The sequence below is a fragment of the Pseudophryne corroboree genome, chromosome 3 (genome assembly GCF_028390025.1).
Source record: "Pseudophryne corroboree isolate aPseCor3 chromosome 3, aPseCor3.hap2, whole genome shotgun sequence".
In the NCBI taxonomy this organism is placed as follows: domain Eukaryota; kingdom Metazoa; phylum Chordata; class Amphibia; order Anura; family Myobatrachidae; genus Pseudophryne; species Pseudophryne corroboree.
This window is the reverse complement of record NC_086446.1, coordinates 403015260-403039917: the sequence shown is the minus strand read 5'-3', so window position 1 is coordinate 403039917 and position 24658 is coordinate 403015260. Positions and strand designations below refer to the sequence as shown.

General features: G+C 44.8%; 1 protein-coding gene across 4 annotated transcripts in view; it reads right to left on the bottom strand.

Annotated features, from left to right (window-relative positions):
- Positions 1 to 256: 256 nt before the first annotated feature.
- MTCL2 (microtubule crosslinking factor 2) overlaps positions 257 to 24658 on the bottom strand; it is a 146220-nt gene continuing 121818 nt past the window's right edge. For 3 of the 4 annotated variants that reach the window (XM_063960136.1, XM_063960133.1, XM_063960134.1), the window contains 5 exons: positions 18788 to 19033; positions 16186 to 16245; positions 14357 to 14427; positions 12255 to 13698; positions 257 to 7301 (listed from right to left, as the gene is read on the bottom strand). In XM_063960136.1, coding sequence (XP_063816206.1) covers positions 7155 to 7301; positions 12255 to 13698; positions 14357 to 14427; positions 16186 to 16245; positions 18788 to 19033 — 1968 coding nt within the window. In that variant the 3' untranslated portion in view covers positions 257 to 7154. The remainder of the gene's footprint in view (positions 7302 to 12254; positions 13699 to 14356; positions 14428 to 16185; positions 16246 to 18787; positions 19034 to 24658) is intronic. The other variant, XM_063960135.1, reaches the window with a different exon arrangement.

Below are 24658 nucleotides of genomic sequence, written 5' to 3'. Positions count from 1 at the left end.
GAGCGGGTTTTTTTTTTTTTACCTTGTTCCAGGTCATTTTCTGTAATTTGAGTCATGATCTGCTCAATCTATAGCGCTGTGTAATATGTTAGTGCTTTGTAAATTAAAGCTAACCATACAGGTCCATCTAGTTTGAACTGTGTGTGTGTGTGTGCGTGTGTGTGTGTGTGTATGTGTGTATATCTGTGCAACGTTGTTATTATAGATCTAGGACGTAGCGTCAGTACATAGCATATAAAACCATGGAAAACATAGATTATTTTAACAGTTTAATTTATGGAAATGTGACAGTTTAGTTGACACACAGATACAAAGACGCAATAGCAATGAAAAGGCATGAAAAATAGCAAGTTCAAAAAATTGTGTTTTTACATCAGATGATACAGTACAAGTTTGAGGGGAAAAAACAAATATAAGTCACATACAGCAGTGAGTTAATTATTAACCCTTAAATAACTGAAATTCAATTTCGACATGTTATACATCTCTAAAGGTAAAAATGTTGTACTGAATGCTATGCATATTATTGTTTCCAATCACAAGCGGACGGATAGTTGGAATTTGTATAATTTTAAGATGTTTTTTTTTGCTTGCTCTCATTTTACTAATTACATCACAGAATTAGAAACATGTTTTAGGTATTTACAAGTGCACTTGAGAAACTTCTATTACAAAAACTTGAAAATTCATTGGTATAAAGTAGGGAGCAATCTAAAAGTGGACACTTTAAAAAAATGCAGAAAATTCATTGAAAATGTTCTAAGAAAACAAAACAAATATATACATCCAAAATGGTAATTTTCCAACCTACTGGTGTCCATTTTTTCATGCATTACATATACTATAGCCCAATATAAGTCACCCGCCTCTCCAAACATTGCACTTAATATGAAGCTGCTACTTTAACCATATAGTTTAAAATCTGTGTGCTTAAGATACAAAAATTATTTAAAAAAAAAGAAGGGAAAACAAAATGCACAATGGGAAATAAAAATTAAAAAACAAAAATCTAAAAAATAAATAAATATTAAATATATACATGGTAGAGTGGAATTAGGTCAGGAAATGTAATAAAAGATGTATTCGTCAGAGTGCAGCTGACCAGGCAGATTAAGGCATTCACAGATCGGCCTATGACTACGAAGGCCAAACCATATGACACCATAAAACCTCTACTGTACAAACCTCATCGAGCAAGGTTTTATTGTTATCAGTATCTCACTGCTATGTAGATAGGACATAAAATGTAAATGTTTATGAAGAACCTGCAAAAGTCATAATTGGGAGAGACATATACATGGTTTATAGTATAATGCTAGCCTGTTCTTCTATATGCGCTGTATTGAAATGCCGTGCTCCTTGTATATAAATCATTAAAATATCTTCCCTGCGGAAATGCATGTCAGAATCACTACAGGCTATTTGAAGTTAAAAGTATAATTATCACCTATTTACAGGCAATTTCTAGTGACAGTCTATTCCTATGTATGTATGTGGCTATATTTATGTTTTTTTGTTTTTACAGAGAGTATACACATATACAAAATCCTTCAGTGAGGAAGTAAATATATACCTATTTATGTGTTTTGAACAGATTGTGTACTGTAATACAGCTGTGCATTGTGTGTGCTTGGATGTGTTATGAAATCTCTAAGCACAAGCAGTATCCAATTAATTACGGCGGCTAATTGGTTTGCCGGGGGCTATCCTATAAACCCCGATAGCCTGCGCTTATCTCCCGATGACGGCACTTGCAGGGAATTGGTTTTGCCAAATCCCCTATATGTGACTATTTTTTACGCGGTAAGTGCCCCGAAAATACATATGGTCTGGGAAAAGCTGCGGACCTATGTATTTTCACAAGAGCAACAGGGATTTTTCTTCTTAAATTAATTGGGAGGCGGAGATAAACATCCGTTTTTCGCAGCTGCGGCATTGTTGCGGCTAATTGGATACCGCCCACTAAATGCTGTTATTCTGAGACCCCAAGTGTGAGTGCCAAATGCTTCTTTCTTACAACACCAAGGGGAATAATCTATAAAAAGTGGAGGAATGGGAAAACGTTCACTGAAATATCTACAAGGAAATGACTGAAGGTTTTATAGAATATTACTGATGTAAATGTCCCTTTTTGTCCAATTTTATGCCTTAAAATCTATTTTCTAGCTTTCTTAAAAAATAATGGTCTGATTTTGCAGGTCTCTATCAGGCAGGATAGCTTCCTTTTCCTTTGATTAAATGTGGAGTGAGGATTCAGTCATAAAAAATGCTTAAAACTACTACAAAAGGTAAATTCTATAAAAATGCATACGAAAGTTTGCAACGTTACTGAAACACAACCACTTTTTTACTCTTGTGAATAAGAAAAAAGCAGAGATGGCTACAAAATGGCAGTGAACATTATAAAATCCAGAGAACCTGTAAAGCTCAGTTAAGGCTATTTTGCATCCCTCCTCTTTTCTAGAAAACCCCCTATACTGTAGCCAGATTATACTTAATGTGTGCATGCATAGGTAGCAGCTCTATGAGTGCTTGAGCACACCTAATATTTGTGTCCCTATCCATGTCTATGCATGACATTTTCAGTCATATTAGGAGCTCCCCCAATCATTTAAAAATGTTGTCTCCCATGTGTAGTATCTACAAACACTGGATGCAACCACTAGTTGAACCAATATGCAACCTATAAATTCACCAGTAACATCACTAAAGGAAAGTGAGCTCTAGCCCCTAGCAAACTGAATATTGGTTCAACAGACAAAATGGTTGAAACCTATTCTGTGTACAGACAACCTGTCCACTTTGACTCTCTGAATGTATTGTTTGTTATCTAATTTTTTCTTATGGTAAGTGTTCTATACATACATTATAGTTACCTTGTATTAACAGTGTATGCTAAATCACTGAGTGGATGGTAGAGAGTGTGCATGTCCTGAGGAGCAGTGGTGGTGTCAGCTAACATGTATAAAGGGATTGTGTAAATTAATCTCACCCTGAAAATAAGTGCACAGAGGAATAATGTGTTAAGATTGAAAGGTAGAATACGGAGAGCAATGTGCACTAACATTACCAAGGAAATAAAAGGACTGCAGTGTTTTCGTGCTCCCCCCCCTCGTTTTGTCTTCTGAAATTTACACATATTGCTCAAAACTCAGTATCTATTGTACATCTTTGAAGTTATTATACTATTTGGTATGAGTAGAAATACACACTGTGAGCTGACATTTCCCGGACAAAGAGCGCGCAGTGACGAAGCGAAGAGGATTTTATGCAGAGAAGTGTGATCATTTTTGTAATGTCAGTTAATGTTACTTGGAAAATATAAAGTGGCTTTGTAATGAAAGCCTGTAGATTGTACATAGTGAGCCAAAACTACTAAGGAGTGGAGTGTATAGCATTGTAGTGTAAGTAAACATTGAGAAGGAGAACACAGAGTGGTAGTGTACACTAATAATGGAAGGAAGCGTATACAGCATGGCAGTGTAAGCTAACAGCAAGAGGTGTAGTGCACACGGTGGCAGTGGTAGCCAATGTCCACAGATGAGGTGCATACAGAGGGTAGTGCATGCTAACATTCACAGAGAAGGTGTATACAAATGGTAGTATAAGTGAATACTCACAGATGAGGCGTATACAGAGTAGAAGTGTGAGCTAACATTGAGAGGAGTAGTACAGAGTAGTAGTGTAAGCCAATAGTCGCTGAGGAGGTACATACCGAGTAGCAGTGCACGCTAACACTGGGAGGAGCACAGAATGGTAGTGTAACCTAACAATCACAGAGGAGGTGTATAAAGAGTGGCAGTGTGAGCTAACAGGTTATGTTATAATAGGTCAACTGTGAAAAGGTCGGCACCAAAAGGCCGATATGCACAATGTCAACATGGACATAAGGTGGACACAAGTTTTTTTTAATGTTTTTTGGATGTGAATTTGTAGGTTTTATCACATGAAACCCCAATTAGTGTACCGCATCCCCTCGGATGGACTGCGCTTAGGGCAAGGTGCTGCACTCTGCTACCACGGTGCTCGGCACAGGCTACCATCCCCAATCGTAGCCCACGTGGATGGAAAAGTATAAAAAAGTTGAAAAATTGCAAAGAATAATGAAAAAAAGTTTGTCGACTACTGTCATGTCGATAATTTAAACCTGTCGACCTTTTGACCATGTCAACCATATAAAGTCGACCTATTGACTGTCGTCCTATGTACCGGATACCATGCAACGGATGCTAACACTGGAAGGAAGATATACAGAGAGGATGCAGTTAATATCCCGGTAGTCGGGATCCCGGTGGTCAATCGTCGGGATCCCGACCGCCAAGAATGCCGACAGCTGCGCCATGGCTATTCCCACAGAGTGGGAATAGAACTTGTGGAGAGCACAGTGAGCCTGCAAGGGACTTTCTAGCGCTCGCCCCACTGCCCACATTGTGACGTCGGGATCCCGGTGTCGGTATGCTGACCTCCGGGATCCCGGCCGCCGGGATTCCATCCCCAACCCATATAGAGTGGTAGTGTAAATCAGTTTTTCCAGAGGAGGTGCATACACAGTAACAGTGCAAGCGAACACTCACAGAGGTGTATAAAGAGTGGCAGTGCAAGCTAACACTCACAGAGGAGGTGTATAAAGAGTGGCAGTACAAGCTAACACTCACAGAGGAGGTGTATAAAGAGTGGCAGTGCAAGCTAACACTCACAGAGGAGGTGTATAAAGAGTGGCAGTGCAAGCTAACACTCACAGAGGAGGTGTATAAAGAGTGGCAGTGCAAGCTAACACTCACAGAGGAGGTGTATAAAGAGTGGCAGAGCAAGCTAACACTCACAGAGGAGGTGTATAAAGAGTGGCAGAGCAAGCTAACACTCACAGAGGAGGTGTATAAAGAGTGGCAGTGCAAGCTAACACTCACAGAGGATGTGTATAAAGAGTGGCAGTGCAAGCTAACACTCACAGAGGATGTGTATAAAGAGTGACAGTGCAAGCTAACACTCACAGGGGAGGTGTATAAAGAGCGGCAGTGCAACCTAACACTCACAGGGGAGGTGTATAAAGAGTGGCAGTGCAAGCTAACACTCACAGAGGAGGTGTATAAAGAGTGGCAGTGCAAGCTAACACTCACAGAGGAGGTGTATAAAAGAGTGTCAGTGCAAGCTAACACTCACAGAGGAGGTGTATAAAGAGTGGCAGTGCAAGCTAACACTCACAGAGGAGGTGTATAAAGAGTGGCAGTATATGAGAACACTGGGAGGAAGTCAGACAGAGTGGTAGTGTAAGTCACTGTTCAGAGGAGATGCATACAGAGTTGCAGTGTACTGTATGTTAACACTGAGGATTACACAAAATGGCAGTGTAAACTAACATTCACAGAATAGGTGTATAAAGAATGGTAGTGTAATAGCAGTGTAAGAGAACACTGATAAGAGGTGCATACAGAATGGTAGTGTATGCTACCATTCACAGAGACAAAGGAGTGTACAACATAGTACTGTAGTAGCATGAGCTTAAAATGTATAGTTGCAGAACAAAATTATATTCACTTAGCGCATTAAACATAATGACAGCATGTGCCATGGTCCAGAAATATGTATACAGCAGTGGGTGTCCTCTAATAGCACCTTACAGAACTAAAGGGAAAGCGTAAAACACACCCAGACTTCATATCTCAGTAATGTCACTAATCCCTTATAATTTGATTGGTTGGATAACCGTGGAACCCACAGACTCCTGTCTCCCCTATGCAGGCAACTACCCCACTGTAAACTAACCCCTCCTTCCATCACTCATGCAGATCAGAAGGAACCTGTGCCTATCATTATTGACTCCAAGAGACAGATTTAGAAATAGGACATCAACTGAGATGGTACAGTACATCTAGACCAGTGGTCTGCATCACCGGTTACCTACTTGCTCCTCGTCCTAGTGATTTAATTACCTCAGAGTGGTACGATACAGTATTCTTTCACTGTACTGTATATGGCGAGTCCGCAAACAATTTAGTGCCTGCATCATAATGCCATCTGATGAGTCTCACAAATGTAATGTGAGATATATGTATGTACTGTATGTATGTTTTTATATACACGCATACAAAATGGAAAAAATTTTTAAATCAGCAATAAAACATTGCCTTTTAGTATGACCAACAAATGACTGTATACACATTATATACACAATGCAAGTATTTTAAACCAATATTCATACCTTCAGAATGTTTTCTATTGACAGGGGCAGGCTTTGTGTGTTCCCATTGCTTTAGGCAAATATTTCGCTCTCTTGAACAATACTCCCAAATGCCTTCACTAAAAGCTGGGTTACACTTCTAGAAATCAACCAATGAAATGCCTTGTTTTCCAATATTACACTCCGGTCAGCTGTGTCACTGCCCAAAGCCAGTTTTGTTGCAGCTTTAAACAAAGTACTCTGTTTTAAGACGCACTACCAAAATAATGTAGGTATTTTTACTTTGCAATATACACTGTACATTTGTTTTACTGGTTAATAAATAAATTCTCATGTTAATTATTATTACTTTGACCAGTGTGGATCATGGTCCAAAAAGATTGACTGAACATTATATTAAATAAAAAAATTAACTATATAAATTATAGATCTACTTTACAGCCAGACAGTAAGATCGCTAAGTACCGCTGTGATGAATACAGTATATTGTATATACATGTATATATAAAGTATATTTGTGAGACAATAAGGGCTGAATAACCACGTTGTGTAATAAGAGGAATGATTAAGAGTTTGGTTTAAATAAAGGACATAAATGTGTCCAAATTCAGGTAAGTCCAAATTAGATATTTACCACTGACATTTTTCTGATGAGTCCATCTGGCAGAAAAGTAATTCCTAGTTATAGAGATATTTTACATATACATACATTGCCCAGTGAGCAGTATATGTATATCTACGTACGTAAGGTACTCATATCAAAGAGGGGTTAAGTGCTATAATAGCATCCAGCAGGGACGGTGAAATAAGGTAATCTTAAGTGTAGCATATTTACTTTGCTATCCTATGTACACAAATGAAGGTATATATTCATGTTATCTTGGGTGATTCAGTGTCCTTCCTTATGAGCGCATATTTACAATAGCCGCAGGAAAGTGAAGTGCATCGTGGGAAAGTAGAAAATACAGGAACCTCCTCAGTTGTAACCAGTTACCACTTTATCCTCAGAAACAGCTGGTTCCTGGTGGAGCTGGCACCTGGTGTGGGGCTGGCGTGAGAGGGTCCGGGACGGTCTGGAGAAGCACGATGTTACAGGATGTGAGCTGCAATTACAGGCCAAGTCCTGCAAGGATTAATGAAAACAATAAAAAAAGGGGGCTTCTCACTTAGGGGTATAATCAATTAAGGTCGAAAAGACGTCAGTTTTCGACTTTTTCAGGTCGGAAGGGGTTCCGACCTATTTAGTCCCCAGCTTTTTTATTCGACAAGTCGGGGAATTTGACTTGTCGAATAGTACGTGAATTGGCGGTATAGCTGCCGATTCACGTGCTTCTGAGGGAAACGGGGACAAATTCGACAGGTTTTGGCCCCGTTTACGACCATCTCAGTTCGACCTAAAAAAAAGTCGTACTGAGATGAGGGACCTGAGAGGAGGAGAGGGGGGAGAGCCGCAGGCAGATGGGGGACAACAGCGCTACAGCACAGCACTGCTGGAGGATGTGGCACAGCCGCCGCTCACGGCAGCGTCCACCCAGCTCCAGCAAGTGAGGTCTTGCAGCTGTCCCCCCGTCTGCCCCCTCTCCGGTCCCTCATCTCAATTCGACTTTTTTAAAGTCAAATTGAGATGGGCATTGAATAGCCCTTGTCTGATCCATTCCGACAAATGCATGTCGGAATGGATCCGACCTTAATTGAATATACCCCTTAGAGGTATTTTTACTAATTAAAAATAGGTTCATACCTTCATATTGAATTAGGGATTAATTATGACCATAGTTTCACAGATAATTGGAAAAATAAGAATTTACTCACCGGTAATTCTATTTCTCGTAGTCCGTAGTGGATGCTGGGAACTCCGTAAGGACCATGGGGAATAGCGGGCTCCGAAGGAGGCTGGGCACTCTAGAAAGATTTACGACTACCTGGTGTGCACTGGCTCCTCCCACTATGACCCTCCTCCAAGCCTCAGTTAGGACACTGTGCCCGGACGAGCAGACATAATAAGGAAGGATTTAGAATCCCGGGTAAGACTCTTACCAGCCACACCAATCACACCGTACAACTCGTGATACTATATCCAGTTTGACAGTATGAAAACAACTGAGCCTCTCAACAGATGGCTCAACAATAACCCTTTAGTTAACAATAACTATTTACAAGTATTGCAGACAATCCGCACTTGGGATGGGCGCCCAGCATCCACTACGGACTACGAGAAATAGAATTACCGGTGAGTAAATTCTTATTTTCTCTAACGTCCTAGTGGATGCTGGGAACTCCGTAAGGACCATGGGGATTATACCAAAGCTCCCAAACGGGCGGGAGAGTGCGGATGACTCTGTAGCACCGAATGAGAGAACTCCAGGTCCTCCTCAGCCAGGGTATCAAATTTGTAGAATTTTGCAAACGTGTTTGCCCCTGACCAAGTAGCTGCTCGGCAAAGTTGTAAAGCCGAGACCCCTCGGGCAGCCGCCCAAGATGAGCCCACCTTCCTTGTGGAATGGGCATTTACAGATTTTGGCTGTGGTATGCCTGCCACAGAATGTGCAAGCTGAATTGTACTACAAATCCAGCGAGCAATAGACTGCTTAGAAGCAGGAGCACCCAGCTTGTTGGGTGCATACAGGATAAACAGCGAGTCAGAGTTTCTGACTCCAGCCGTCCTGGAAACATATATTTTCAGGGCCCTGACAACGTCTAGCAACTTGGAGTCCTCCAATTCACTAGTAGCCGCCGGCACCACAATAGGCTGGTTCAGGTGAAACGCTGACACCACCTTAGGAAGAAATTGGGGACGAGTCCTCAATTCTGCCCTATCCATATGGAAAATCAGATAAGGGCTTTTACATGATAAAGCCGCCAATTCTGACACTCGCCTGGCTGAAGCCAAGGCCAATAACATGACCACTTTCCACGTGAGATATTTTAGATCCACAGTTTTTAGTGGCTCAAACCAATGTGATTTTAAGAAAACTCAACACCACGTTGAGATCCCAAGGTGCCACAGGGGGCACAAACGGGGGCTGAATATGCAGCACTCCTTTCACAATGCCTGAACTTCAGGTACTGAAGCTAATTCTTTTTGAAAGAAAATCGACAGAGCCGAGATCTGTACTTTAATGGAGCCTAGACTTAGGCCCATATTCACTCCTGCTTGCAGGAAATGTAGAAATCGACCTAGTGGAAATTCCTCTGTTGGGGCCTTTTTGGCCTCGCACTATGCAACATATTCCCGCCACATGCGGTGATAATGCTTTGCCGTAACATCTTTCCTGGCTTTAATAAGCGCAGGAATGACTTCTTCCGGAATACCCATTTCCTTCAGGATCCGGCGCTTAATCGCCATGCCGTCAAACGCAGCCGCGGTAAGTCTTGGAACAGACAGGGCCCCTGCTGAAGCAGGTCCTGTCTGAGCGGCAGAGGCCATGGGTCCTCTGATATCATTTCCTGAAGTTCCGGGTACCAAGCCCTTCTTGGCCAATCCGGAACCACGAGTATCGTTCTTACTCCTCGCCATCTTATTATTCTCAGTACCTTTGTTATGAGAGGCAGAGTAGGGAACACATAAACCGACTGGTACACCCACGGTGTCACTAGAGCGTCCACAGCTATCGCCTGAGGGTCCCTTGACCTGGCGCAATATCTCTTTAGCTTTTTGTTGAGGCGGGACGCCATCATGTCCACCTGTGGCCTTTCCCAACGGTTTACAATCAGTTGGAAGACTTCTGGATGAAGTCCCCACTCTCCCGGGTGGAGGTCGTGCCTGCTGAGGAAGTCTGCTTCCCAGTTGTCCACTCCCGGAATGAACACTGCTGACAGTGCTAGTACGTGATTTTCCGCCCATCGGAGAATCCTTGTGGCTTCTGCCATTGCCATCCTGCTTCTTGTGCCGCCCTGTCGGGTCACATGGGCGACTGCCGTGATGTTGTCTGACTGTATCAGTACCGGCTGGTTTTTAAGCAGGGGTCTTGCCTGACTTAGGGCATTGTAAATGGCCCTCAGTTCCAGAATTTATATGTAGGGAAGTCTCCTGACTTGACCATAGGCCCTGGAAGTTTCTTCCCTGTGTGACTGCTCCCCAGCCTTGAAGGCTGGCATCCGTGGTCACCAGGACCCAGTCCTGTATGCCGAAACTGCGGCCCTCTAGAAGATGAGCACCCTGCATCCACCACAGTAGAGACACCCTGGTCCTTGGAGACAGGGTTATCATTTGATGCATTTGAAGCTGCGATCCCGACCACTTATCTAAGAGGTCTCACGGGAAGGTCCTCGCATGGAACCTGCCAAATGGAATTGCTTCGTATGAAGCCACCATTTTTCCCAGGACTCGTGTGCAACGATGCACCGATATCCTTTTTGGTTTTAGGAGGTCTCTGACTAGAGATGACAGCTCCTTGGCTTTCTCCTGCGGGAGAAACACTTTTTTCTGTTCTGTGTCCAAAATCATCCCCAGGAACAGTAAGCGAGTGGAAGGAACCAGCTGTGACTTTGGAATGTTCAGAATCCAGCCATGCTGTTGTAGCACCTCCTGAGATAGTGCTACTCCGACCAGTAACTGCTCCCTGGACCTTGCCTTTATAAGGAGATCATCCAAGTATGGGATAAATAAAAACTCCCTTTTTTTTTTTTTGAAGGAGTATCATCATTTCTGCCATTACCTTGGTAAACACCCTCGGTGCCGTGGACAGTCCAAACGGTAGTGTCTGGAATTGGTAATGGCAATCCTGTACCACAATCTGAGGTACTCCTGGTGAGGAAGGTAAATAGGGACATGCAGGTAAGCATCCTTGATGTCCAGGGATACCATGTAATCCCCCTCGTCCAGGCTTGCAATAACCGCCCTGAGCGATTCCATCTTGAACTTTGTTATGTAAGTGTTCAAGGATTTCCATTTTAAAATGGGTCTCACCGAACCGGCTGGTTTCGGTACCACAAACAGTGTGGAATAGTAACCCCGTCCTTGTTGAAGTAGGGGCACCTTGACTATCACCTGCTGGGAATACAGCTTGTGAATTGCCTCTAGCACAGCCTCCCTGCCTGAGGGAGTTGTCGGCAAGGCAGATTTGAGTAAACGGCGGGGGGGAGACGCCTCGACTTCCAGCTTGTACCCCTGAGATACTACTTGAAGGATCCAGGGATCCACCTGTGAGCGAGCCCACTGATCGCTGAAATTTTTGAGGCGGCCCTCCACCGTACCTGGCTACGCCTGTGGAGCCCCCGCGTCATGCGGTGGACTCAGAGGAAGCAGGGGAAGAATTTTGATTCTGGGGACTGGCTGCTGGTGCAGCATTTTCCCTCTTCCCTCGTTTGACCCGCCTGCTTTTTTGAAGCCGAAAGGACTGTACCTGATAATACAGTGCGTTTCTTAGGCTGTGAGGAAACCTGAGGTAAAATATTTTCATCCCAGCTGTTGCTGTGGATACGAGGTCCCAGAGACCATCCCCAACCAATTCCTCACCCTTATAAGGCTCTATGTGCCTTTTAAAGTCAGCATCACCTGTCCAGTGTCGGGTCTCCAATACCCTCCTGACAGAATGGACATTGCAATAATCTATACTTTCTTTCTAAGGGCTCAGGAGAGCCCCTAGTGTGCATCCAACCTCGGCCGGGCACAAGATCTAACTGAGGCTTGGAGGAGGGTCATAGTGGGAGGAGCCAGTGCACACCAGGTAGTCATAAATCTTTCTAGAGTGCCCAGCCTCCTTCGGAGCCCGCTATTCCCCATGGTCCTTACGGAGTTCCCAGCATCCACTAGGACGTTAGAGAACATGCACATGATTTTTAAGATGAAAGCAATTCATGCTGCCAATGCCCTCTTCAGGAAGTAGGGAAAGTGCAGCTCTGTACCAGGAGGAACAGAAATAAGATCTACACTAACAGTTGCTCTATAAATTTCCAATTTTGGACAAGAAAAAATATTTATTGCAGCACCATAGACATATCAGACATAAGTAATCTGCACTGTTAGATATTTCCCATATGTAATGAGTCACAGCTTAATTGCTTCAAAGACATAATGGACCGTAATTGAGGAGGTCTAGAAATAGCTAGCAATATATGCGAGAGCTCTACTTACTTCAGTTGCTGTTGTGGAAATTATGTCAGGGTCCTTGGGGCTTCCATCCTTAGCTACCTGACTTGCAGGAGAAGGCTTCTGTTCATCACTGACATGTTGCCTTGGTGTTTTCTTGCTCAGCAGTTTAGAAACATTGTAGGATGGATGACACACAGCTGATGAACAATGGTCATGGTTATCGGGTCTTTTATTATTTTCTTCCACCTCCTTCTTTTCAACGTTTGCGCTAGAGTTCTGAGTGGCACGGCCACACACATTCCTAAAGAACTCCTGCACTATGCCATATTTGGGAGCTTCTGCTTTACTTCTGCTTTCAGGAAGACCTGTCTTAAACAGAGACTCTGTACTTCCAGCATGATCCACCACATTAAAGAGGCTGGATGTTCCGTCGTAGATGTTGGTTAGGACTGGGCTGTCTCTAGTTGTTGTAGACCTTGCCCAGGCTGAACCATTTTGTTTACTCTGGTGAAGATTCCACAGGCTTCGATCTTTGGAACCATCTAGTTTTGACAATGATCTTCTCTGCAGTTTGGGAGAGCCATACTTTGGAGAACAGCAAGGCCGCTCAATTCGAGAGTGGACTTTGTCTAATGATGTTGAAATATGTTTGCTCCTTGTAGATAGCAGAGAAGACCCTCTTGGTGACCAACTCTTTGCGTGCAGGCTTGTTCTAGGTAGATCAGTTTGAAGACCAACACTTAACATTTGCACAGTCTGAACACCAACGGTTGAGAGCCCAACAGTCTGGCTAGACGTGCTCTTTGTTTTCCTCTCCAAAGAACTGGAGCGAATGGCTTGCCTAACACAATTTGTGATCTCTTTCATGTCATCGCTCATATTTCCTGATATCTCAAAATCACCCAATGAAGATGGAAACCCGCGAACTGATGCCTGAGAGTCCTTAAGAGTATCTTTGTCCAATAGTTCACTTTGCTTTTGGGAGAAATTGCAAAACCATCGACTGTAGTAATTACCAGACAACCGTTCTGATACTTCAGTTTCCTTGGGCTTTGCCATTGTGAATAGGAATCCCGGCTCTCCCATAAGCTTCTCTTCCTTACTGTGGACCAAAGGAACATCCAGCCTGCGTACAACTGGTGGACTATAATAAATCCGAATGCCAGTTCTATCTGGAGCAGTGTAACTTCTTTGTATCTGTTTGTGACTAGGTTCTCCACTATTCCTGGCCTTACCCATTGTGTAATCCCAAGAAGAGATGACCAAATTGTCCTTGGCCAAGTGCTCAGACAAGGATTTATCATTCATATATTTACAACTTTTCTGACTGAGATCAGAGTCTATGGAACTATTGACTAGCAGCTGAGAGGCCAGAAAACCTTTGATCCCTTTGTTGTTCCCAAAATCAGGGTGTGTTTTTCCAGGAATGAAAGGAGAACAATCCAGCATACTTTCAAACTCTGACATAGATGACACAGACTTTGTTCTGGAAAACAACACAAAATATGCTTCATTCATATGAACACACATTAAATATAATGTGCATATAGGTGGTACAACCTATGACTAATTGAATCTTCTCTTATACTGCAACATACCAAACATTTAATAACTGTATGCAATATTTCCTATGTTTAAACAGGGTCATGGTATATAAAACTGGAGATATGGTTACAGCAAATGAAGACGTTGTTGGGTAGAAGAAAGCATGATTCAGGCAGATCAAAGGTGTAGACTATTATACTGTATTTATGCCTGAAATGAGTGCCAGTAATACTTTTGGTGCGGAATGCTCTGTCACGGCTTCATCCGTACGCCAAGCTTGGTTCCATGGGCAAAGCACACCTTCCTTATAGGAGATATATTTACAAGTAATGCTCTTGGTGGGCTTGAACTCAAAAAGCACTAATAAAGTGCAAAAACACTTTACACTTTATTAATATTAATGCAGTTATAAATGTATTCAAACCCTAAGTTTTGTAAATATACCCCTATATCACTTACACACCTTTTTTTGTTCTTGACGTAACATGATTAGCTGCCTTTAAGGTGCACTTCAGCATGTGGATATGTAAGGGTGATGTACAAGTATTAGTGAATATACAAAGGATAGAAAATCAAGGGAAATAACTGGTAAACTTCACCTCTTTAAATCGGTCCCATTAGCATCCATGTCACAGTCAATATCTTTGTCCTGCATCTTGTCATTGAGTTCCTAGAACAAAACAAGTGTTACCCATTAATAAATATTCATATTACAGTGCTTAAGAGATCAAAGAAAGCCTACAGCAAGGCCTCTAAATATAGCTGTGTGGTACCTTGCAGAGTGACACAAGGGGTGAGGGCAGAGCACAGCTTAATAAACCCTTCTAGACCTTCACTGACTCAAGCTCACTTAGGAGAAAAAAAAAAGGTTTAGTGTATAGAGTAGAGATGGTAAGAATCATGCTTACCCAGCAGCTGAATGAATGTATAGAGTTACTGTATGGGACAGCTGTTACGTACAGATAGTAACACATTCCCTTGGCAATCCATGGCAGCTAACCACAAGCAATGCATTTTTCCACAAGCCACACAGTGATTTAGCAGCAGTAACTATTTCAAGGTCACAATCACGTCCAGGCTGAGGCAGATCAGCCAATGGTCTGAGAAAACAGGCTTGTATTATGGAAACTAGGATTTCTTTTTTGGCATTATTAGGCATTGTAAAATGTTGCAGGGATCTGTTGGTCACTGTGATATTTCAAAGTGTCAGAGTGATATTGCGAATTACTGGAAACCTACAGCACATTCAACCCCAAAATTACAGTCACGGGACTTGATATGCAATTTTACTGAATTTGTCATGAAATAACTTGTGTTTTTATCATATCATTTACCTGTTCTCGCACCAGTCCATATTATTCACTGGACAATCCGGAGTCTTGGCCAGAGGTGCAAAGAGGAGGCGGAAGGGGGGCCCAGGACCCCACCACCCCTTCTAGCTGGCAGCAGCCTCTCTCCCGCTGCTGTGTGCTGAGCTGCATAGGTCTGGGGAGGCTTACTGCAGCTGAGCTACAACAGTCCTCCTTTGCCCACGTAAGGGTGGGTGGTAGGGATACTATCACACTGATCGCAACCCCCATGGATCTGCCCCCAGGCTTTGTGGCGCACATTACTTATTTCAAGGTTTTGGGGTTTTTTAAAGGGTCATAGCCACGGCTCCCATGTTTAGGTCACACCCCCTGCATTACACTGACCCAGCCTCCCTCTCTACACCCCTGGTCTTGACTGTTTAAAGCAGTTACAGTTTATTGGACTGGAAGTAGTGTAAGCAGATCAGACTGCTATATCCTGATAGGACATGTTAGGAGGTATTACTGGTCTGTATTTAGAAAAACAGAACTGAAGATGCAACTTACATGAACAGTAACAAAATGATAACAAGCACAAAGCAACACTTAGCTTAGTATAGCATTCCCTAAACATAACACTTCTGAATACAACAAACACACACTCGTACAAGTAAAAATGTATATAGTTTGTGAAGGCCTGGTTCATAGTAGTATGCTAATGTAACAGCCGCCGGGATTTGTATAGGAGCCTCTGCAGCTGCTCGCAACTGTGTACACATTCATAGCATCTATGTATATCTGGAAAACATTGACTCCTCAAACAAATCTATGATCACTCAGAATGGCCGCTGCAACTGAGAAGCCGGAGACTTGATTCCTGCATACAGGTTCGCCGTCAGCAGCTGACACACACCCCGAAAACGGTCCCAACACACCCACAAAACAGCCACTTCCTGTTAATCACTTGCACATAAATCCTCACTGCAAGCATAATTGTAAAACAATTGCTGCATGTGTACATTGTGGCAGGGACACATGCGCAGTTTACAGATAATTGCTCAATTGTGAAAACATCGGCATAGCTTACAACCCTGAGCCCTATGTATCAGATAATGCAGGGAGCTTACAAAAATACACACCTCTTTCCAGCAACTGCTCCTCCTCTCTGGGTCTTGTCTCACCCATGACTCTTCCTCCTTCTGAAAGAAAGGACAGAAAAACCTGGTAAGGACATTTTAGTAAAACTGTAGGACAGACATGAACACATATTGGTGGCAAACCACAATAAACATGCAAAGTGCGGAAATTAATTTATATTCAGAAATATCAGTGGTGACACCTAGTGATTTTCACAAGTGCTACACCTCATAATGGAGAGAACACACATTATTCACACCTTTTATATAACAGTTCCCAGCTGCTTGAGAACTTGTTTTATTCTAGAACTGCTGAACCTTCCAATACATCAAATATGTCCCACAACAAAAATATTGGCTAATGTGTACAGTAGTCAGATGGAGCCCAAGTAACCATATCTAAATTGCTGCCTCATAGTTGGTCTAAATAATTATCAGTGTATTGACACAGGAGAATTTTCAAAAATTTACATTGGGTACATATGTGGATGTAATGCTCTGCTTGTCAATTATATTGGTTGTTTCTCCATCAATAACCCACTAGACTGTACTACCAATCATTATAGATCGTCACAAGGTTGTCCCCTAATGCAACAATGGGATCCCATCTGAATAAGAAGATTGAGAAACCTGCAAAGACTTATTGGCCCTACACATTTAAAGATCTGCCGCCGAGCTGCCCGACGGCGGATACGGCCGACGAGCGACCCGGCAGCGGGGAGGCAGTGACGGGGGGAGTGACGTTACTTCACTCCCCCCGTCACACGGCTCCATAGAAGTGCAGGCAAATATGGACAAGATCGTCCTCCATATTGGCCTGCATGCACAGCCGACGGGGCACCAGCAATGAACGAGCGCGGGGCCACGCATCGTTCATCGCTGGTGCCTCCACACTCAAAGATATGAACGGTATCTCGTTCATTAATGAACGAGATCGTTCATATCTTTGAGTGATATCGCCCAGTGTGTAGGGCCTATTAGTCAGCACTTCCCTTGTGTATATTGTACAGTTTATAAGGTTTCTTTTTTCATATATGTTTTAAACATATAAGTAAAACAATAAGTTAGCCTACATTAATATGCAGTTGCTATATACTTAACAATTTTTCAAATGAGTAAATCAGAGGTTTGAAAGGCATTATTCCAGAGCTTGTGCACTGCCATGCTTAATAGAACTCTGTGGTGTGAAATTCTTTTGAAAAGAAGTCACCCTGCCCCCACCTGCAGATTTATTTTCCAATTATAAAGCATTCTGTTAATTAGGTGTAACGTGTCTCATTGAGTCCTGCTGCTCCTATTACTAGATTGGATAATGGTATAACAGAACAGTAATGGGGTATCGTTAACTCCACAATGTCAGACACAATTTATTCCTTTCAGCAGCCGTGGAGAATTTAACATCAAGCAGTGCTGGGACGCGGATCTATTCCTGCCGCTGGCGATTCAGATTTAAATAAATTTGGCAACTCTAAGTTTTGCAAATCTAATACCAGACAAAATTAGGTTATTGCTGGGTAGAAAATGCCAATACCTGGAATGTGCAAGAGCTATGGGCGTTACGAAGTGGGATTAGCCTCATTGCTGGGAAGACTGCCATGTAGCAGTGCAATACCACAATGAAAGCTTGCTTCACTGAGGACATCTATACAGAATTGGAGATTTTGTTTGCAAGATTAAGCCCTTTGGACACAATGTTGTAATTACTCATTAGCAACATGTATCTAAAGTAGGCCTAAAATCTGCACACAAATATATATTTTTTTATAACAGACAACAAAAAAACACACTGACTGCTGGTAAGAATAAAACAGGACAATGCTGCAATGTATAGTAGATACAAATAATGTCTGTGGGTCAGCACATTGGGGGCCAGGTGCCTGCTCTGAAGGTGCCCTACTTTGTTCTTCAGGGAACAGAGTGGAGGACTAAGGTACTGGAGTGACCATGTACCAATTTTGCTTTGGGTCCTGGCGATGGCTGGTCTCATGGGCCTTCGCTCAGATAGCCAAATCAGACACTAAATCTGGACTCGTTGTCTATGGCGGTGCAGTGTGTTTGGGAGAATATCCCTTAGAAGCATGGTTCTTTAAATATCTGAGTACATTAACCCCTTTGCTGCTGGGATTTTTTTCATGCATATGTGGAGGCCATTTTTTTGACGTTTGTGCTCACCACTTTCCAACATCAATGTCACTGGATTTATTATGCAGCACCCAGACAAGTCATGCCTTGCTATTTCCAGAAATACCATTCTTCTTTTTACTCCAACTAACATCAAATAAACTATAAACCTTTTTGGGGGAAATTTGGGATTTTATTTAAATTTTACAACCACCACAAATAAATACATTGTGGTTGCACCTTTCCAAAAGGTATGATGCTATTGAAATATGCTTGTGTGGTCTTAAAGCGATCTTTAAAATATATCTATCCAGCAGCTTTGTCACATTGGCATTTTTCCGGTTGGCATCTCGGCTAGGTCTCTGCTCTGGAATCTTTGCTTTGTTTGTCCTGTAAACAAAACCTGTATACACTGGAAACAAATGGGTAATGAAAAAAACATATGGCTCCCACCAATATAAAATGTAGTCACAAATCATCTCACTTGTTGTAATTTGTTCTCCAGTTCTTTAATCTGCTCTTGGGTTTCTTTCCGCTCTTGCTGGAAGCGAGCCAGCATCTCCTCTTTTTCCTGGGCCCAGTTCTTCTCACTGACCTGCAGCTGCTTGGTGAGGTCCATCACTGCGCTGTAAGACTCAGCCAGGAGATGCTGATGCTCCTCTCTCTCCCACTTCAGAGCAGCTTTAATATCTGGAGAGGCCTTTTCTATCCCGTGCTTCCCAGATTCCAGCTGTAAGGCAGTGCCAATTATGTTTGATTTATTCCCATTTACGGCATAAAAATACAAATGTACAGGTCAAAGAAATGACTCAAAACATATCATTTATGCAGAGAACAGTGAATAATCCATTAGACCATATTATAACCTACACTAACACACGTGATAGTATGGCTTGTTTGACACCCTTAACTAATAACACTCTCAAATAAACTTCAAGGGGTAGATTTACTACCAATCAGAAGATATTTCTCAGTTGCATTCTAGAAATTGAGACACAGAATCTGATTAGTTGCTATAAGCAACACCACCACTTGTCTGCTTTAGAAGCCTTAGTAAATCTACCCACAAGACCAGAGGTGTCACTCACCACTTCTAAACCCGGTGCGGCAGTGGGCGCAAAGGGGGTGTGGCTTCATGGGAAACACATAGGAGGGGTGTGGCTTCACAGGAGGAGGCGTGGCTAAGCACCTGACCCCCGTTTTCAGCACTCTGGGGGTCCTGGAGTTGCTGCTTGCCCCCGGAGACTAACGTGTCTGCAGTGCCAGCTCCTACATGGTGACAGGAGCCAGGTTGCTGCACGTAATGTTACAGTGCAGCACCCAGCTCCTGTCACTGATAGTGATGAGCGGATTCGGTTTTACTCGGTTCTCAAAACCGAATCTTATTGGCTATCCAAAACACGTGACATCAGTGAGCCAATAAGATTCGGTTTTGAAAACCGAGTAAAACCGAATCCGCTCATCACTAGTCACTGAGCAGGAGCTGGCACTTTGGTGTCACCCCTCGGCGGATGACACCCGGGTGCGGGCCGCACACCCCGCACCCACCTTGTGACGCCAGTGCACAAGACTCTCTTACATATAGATGACAGAGGACGATTTACAAGACAACCAAATACACAAGGCCAAAGTTCCTACTGTAAACTGTTATGAGGCATACGCACGGGGCGATTTGTGTCTATTTTCTAAGCGATCTGTCTAGATCGCTAAGAAATGAAGCACGGATCGCTCCGTGTGTACAGTCCATAGCAATGGCGATGCGCAGTCCCGCACGTCGCCATCGCCCGCTCAGATCCTCAGCACATGCAGGCAAGATGTAGTTAGATCGCCTAACATGTGCATAAAAAGCACTGGCTAGCACAGATCACTCAGCACACATCACTGTGTGTATAGCGATGTGTGCTGAGCCATCTGTGCTAACCTACATCGCTTAGCACAAGTCGCCCCGTGTCTATGCCCCATTAGAGATCATTTTACATCTCTAAGAAAGAAAACAAACAAACAAAACATAAATGTTTGGGTCAGTTAAAAGTTATTGCTTCATAATACCAATCTTCATATTAATTAATCAACTAGATAGGTCTACTGTATTGCAGTCCTATATTATATGTTATTTAACCCAAGCAGGGCGTACAAATACACAGAGAAAGAAGCTTCAGTTGTGCACTTTAACAATTACACTTTTAAAATAAATCTTTGATTTTTACTGGGGTTCAGACCCAACCAAAATGTCCATCATTCATCCAGCCTTGCCCACCTTATGAATGGCAACTACTTCACTATAAAGATAGAAAGTTCCCAGCCTCTCCTACTTGTGGAATGATTATCAGGTTTCCGGCTTCTCTCAAATACCTACAACAGCTATCTATGTATGACTAACATACTTACTGTTGCTACATGGGGCCTTTGCAGAGCACCGTAGCATAATAAAATGTATGACTCGGAGAAGGAAATGCCTGGTCTCTGCCATGTGTTATGCTAGATTCCTAAACAGATCATCATACAGGAAGCAGGCCACATGTCCCATACTTGCAAATATACCATTTTATCTAGTATCCTTCAGGTTACAGGGATATTCTGGTAAAGATGGACAGAAAATGCTTCAAACCAGTTGCATGTAATCGACACAACTACCAGCTAAACATATGTTGTTGTTATTATTCTAAAATAAACAGCTGCTCCCAAGCTGCTCTTCTCATGAAAAATTCAGAGACCGGTATCTGTTGTTGTAAGATAACAATGCGTGCAGGTGACTGTGACCAGGAGTCCATATCACACAATAACAGAGATATTGTTTAAATGATGAAGAAAATCCACAGTCCAGTCATTTTCTAGCAGTGCTCTGGCTCTACTTTACTGGGTGTTATCTGTCAGAGGAGAACACAATTATAATATTAGAGATAGTTTATGTAAGATTATCTTGGAAGGCCCTGCACAGAAAAGACTGAGGCAAGGGTGTGGCTGCAGTAGGTGATGTTACTATGGGGCTCAGGCTGCCCCCAAGGCCTAGCCATTCCCTTGCACCTTCATCTGTCTCTCTGTCCTCAGAGCCACGCCTCCTCTCAGATGGAGCCGATCAAGACAGGAATGGATTCCTTGCAAGAACCTTATCACTAAGCTGATTTAATGACGAATAATAGCTTTCTTATATACCACTTTACATCATACAAAAAATTAGCATTAGAGAGACTAAGGGCAAGATTCAATTCTTACAGCGGGTCCCCGTACCCGCCCGCAGCTATTAAAAGGTTGCCGCCGACGGACGCGAGAACTTCATTTTAGCTTGCTGCCGCCGCGGGTGGCAAGCAGAAATGTGCAATAAGTGACCCGTTTGGGCACCGAAACGGGACTTTCCGCGTTGCGCCCATTCGTTTAGTTAGGTTTTGCCACTTTACGCAGCTAAACCTGACTAACATGGGCGCGATAATGGAGGACAATTGAATATTGCCCCACCATCTCCCGTCACTCTAGACGGGAGATTGGGCATGAGTAAACAATTGAATTCCTCCCTATTCATCATCTTTTTTTTTCTTTCAATAAATATTATCTCCTATATATTTGCCTAAGTCTGTGACTCTGTGCCCGTAACGCTGGGCGGAGTCACAGGCACAGATCTGGCCAGGAACAGTCCCCTCCCCATCTCCGCCCAGTCCCCTGTCTCCCTTCTCCCCGTACACTCTCTCTGGTGACACCGCAGCCGCCGACTGTGAGCGGAACTCACACACCCGCCTCACAGACTAGCGGCTGCTGCAGAGTTCAGGGGGACATGCTGAGCACTGGCAGCTGCTCTCGCTCCCTCTCCCACCCGCGGCATCCACCCGTCACTTACCCGCGGTCGCGGGTGAAAAGGGGGCGTGGCTTTGCAGAAGGGGGCGTGGCTTCGCGTCCCGACCCCCGTTTTCGGCACAACTCGCCCCCCCCCTCCCACCCGCGGCAACCACCCGCATCTGCCCCCCACCCGCGGCATCCACCCGTCACTTACCCGCGGTCGCGGGTGAAAAGGGGGCGTGGCTTCGCGGAAGGGGGCGTGGCTTCACATTTCGACCCCCGTTTTCGGCACAACTCGCCCCCCCTCCCACCCGCGGCAACCACCCGCATCTGCCCCCCACCTGCGGCATCCACCCGTCACTAACCCGCGGTCGCGGGTGAAAAGGGGCATGGCTTCGCGGAAGGCGGCGTGGCCTCGCGTCCCGACCCCCGTTTTCGGCACATTGTGGGTCGGGGCATACGGCTTTCACCCGGACACTGCTGAATCTGCAGTGCTGGCTTCAGCACTGTGACAGGAGCCGGCACTTTGGTGTCACCCCTCAGAGGGTAACACCCGGGTGCGGCCCGCACCCCCCGCACCCACGTTGTGGCGCCACTGCTCCCGCCCCCACCCGTAGCACAAACACCCGCCGCATCCACCCGCGGCACTCCCATCCCCTTCCCCACCCAGAGCACAAACACCCGCGCCACCCACCCGCGGAACTACCGCCCCCTCCCCCACCCGTAGCACCAACACCCGAGGCAACCAACCGCATTCACCCCCACCCGCGGCACTCCCACCCGCAGCACCAACACCCGCGCCACCTACCCGCGACACCCACCGCATCCACCCACCACCCGTGGCACTCCACCCCCTCCCCCACCCGCAGCACCAACACCCGCACCACCCGTGGCACTCTGCCCCCTCCCCCACCCACAGCACCAACACCCGCTGGCCCCCCCAGCGGGAATCCCAAGGCATCCCCCACATCCGCTCCCACCCGCGGCACTCACGCCCCCACCCGTAGCTCCAACACCTGCAGCACCCCCCGCCCCTCCCCCACCCGCTGCAACCCTGCCCCTCCCCCATACACACCTCTCCGCACGGATAGGAACCTCACTGAACCCACCCCCTTTCCAAACCCCCCAAACTTTTGTGAGTATAGTTGCTACCAATGGACATTGGATTAATTAGAAACACTAATACTGTGGCCATTATGTGTATAAGCAACACTGCTACCTGTGCCCATTGTGTATAAGTGGCGCTGCTACCTGTGCACAGTGTGTGTATAAGCGGCTCTGCTACCTGTGGGCACTGTGTGTATAAGCGGCTTTGCTACCTGTGGGTATTGTGTGTATACGCCGCTCTGCTACCTGTGGGTATTGTGTGTACACGTGGCTCTGCTACCTGTGCCCATTGTGTGTATAAGCACCTTTGCTACCTGTGGGCACTGTGTATAAGCGCCTCTGCTACCTGGGGGTATTGTGTGTATAAGCGGCTCAGCTAGCTGTGGGCACTGTGTGTATAAGCGTCTCTGCCCCCTGTGGGTATTGTGTGTATAAGCGGTTCTGCTACCTGTGGGTAATGTGTGTACATGTGGCTCTGCTACCTGTGCCCATTGTGTGTATAAGCCCCTCTGCTACCTGTGGGCACTGTGTGTATAAGCGCCTCTGCCCCTGTGGGTATTGTGTGTATAAGCGGTTCTGCTACCTGTGGGTAATGTGTGTATAAGCGGCTCTGCTACCTGTGGGCATTGTGTGTGTATAAGCGGCTCTGCTACCTGTGGCCACTGTGTGTATAAGCGCCTCTGCTACCTGTGGGTATTGTGTGTATAAGCGGCTCTGCTACCTGTGGCCATTGTGTGTATAAGCGGCTCTGCTACCTGTGGGTTATTGTGTGTATAAGCGCCTCTGCTACCTGTGGCCACTGTGTGTATAAGCCCCTCTGCTACCTGTGGGCACTGTGTGTATAAGCGCCTCTGCCCCCTGTGGGTATTGTGTGTATAAGCGCCTCTGCTACCTGTGGGCACTGTGTGTATAAGCGCCTCTGCCCCCTGTGGGTATTGTGTGTATAAGCGGTTCTGCTACCTGTGGGTATTGAGTGTATAAGCGGCTCTGCTACCTGTGGCCACAGCACCTTGGTATCTTATCTACAGTGCATTGCTGCGCCTCTGCCCCCTGTGGGTATTGTGTGTATAAGCGGTTCTGCTACCTGTGGGTATTGTGTGTATAAGCAGTTCTGCTACCTGTGGGTATTGTGTGTATAAGCGGCTCTGCTATCTGTGGGCACTGTGTGTATAAGCGCCTCTGCCCCCTGTGGGTAATGTGTGTATAAGCGGTTCTGCTACCTGTGGGTATTGTGTGTATAAGCGGCTCTGCTATCTGTGGGCACTGTGTGTATAAGCGCCTCTGCCACCTGTGGGTATTGTGTGTATAAGCGGCTCTGCTACCTGTGGCCAGTGTGTGTATAAGCGGCTCTGCTACCTGTGGCCATTGTGTGTATAAGCGGTTCTGCTACCTGTGGGTATTGAGTGTATAAGCGGCTCTGCTACCTGTGGCCATTGTGTGTATAAGCGGCTCTGCTACCTGTGGCCACAGCACCTTGGTA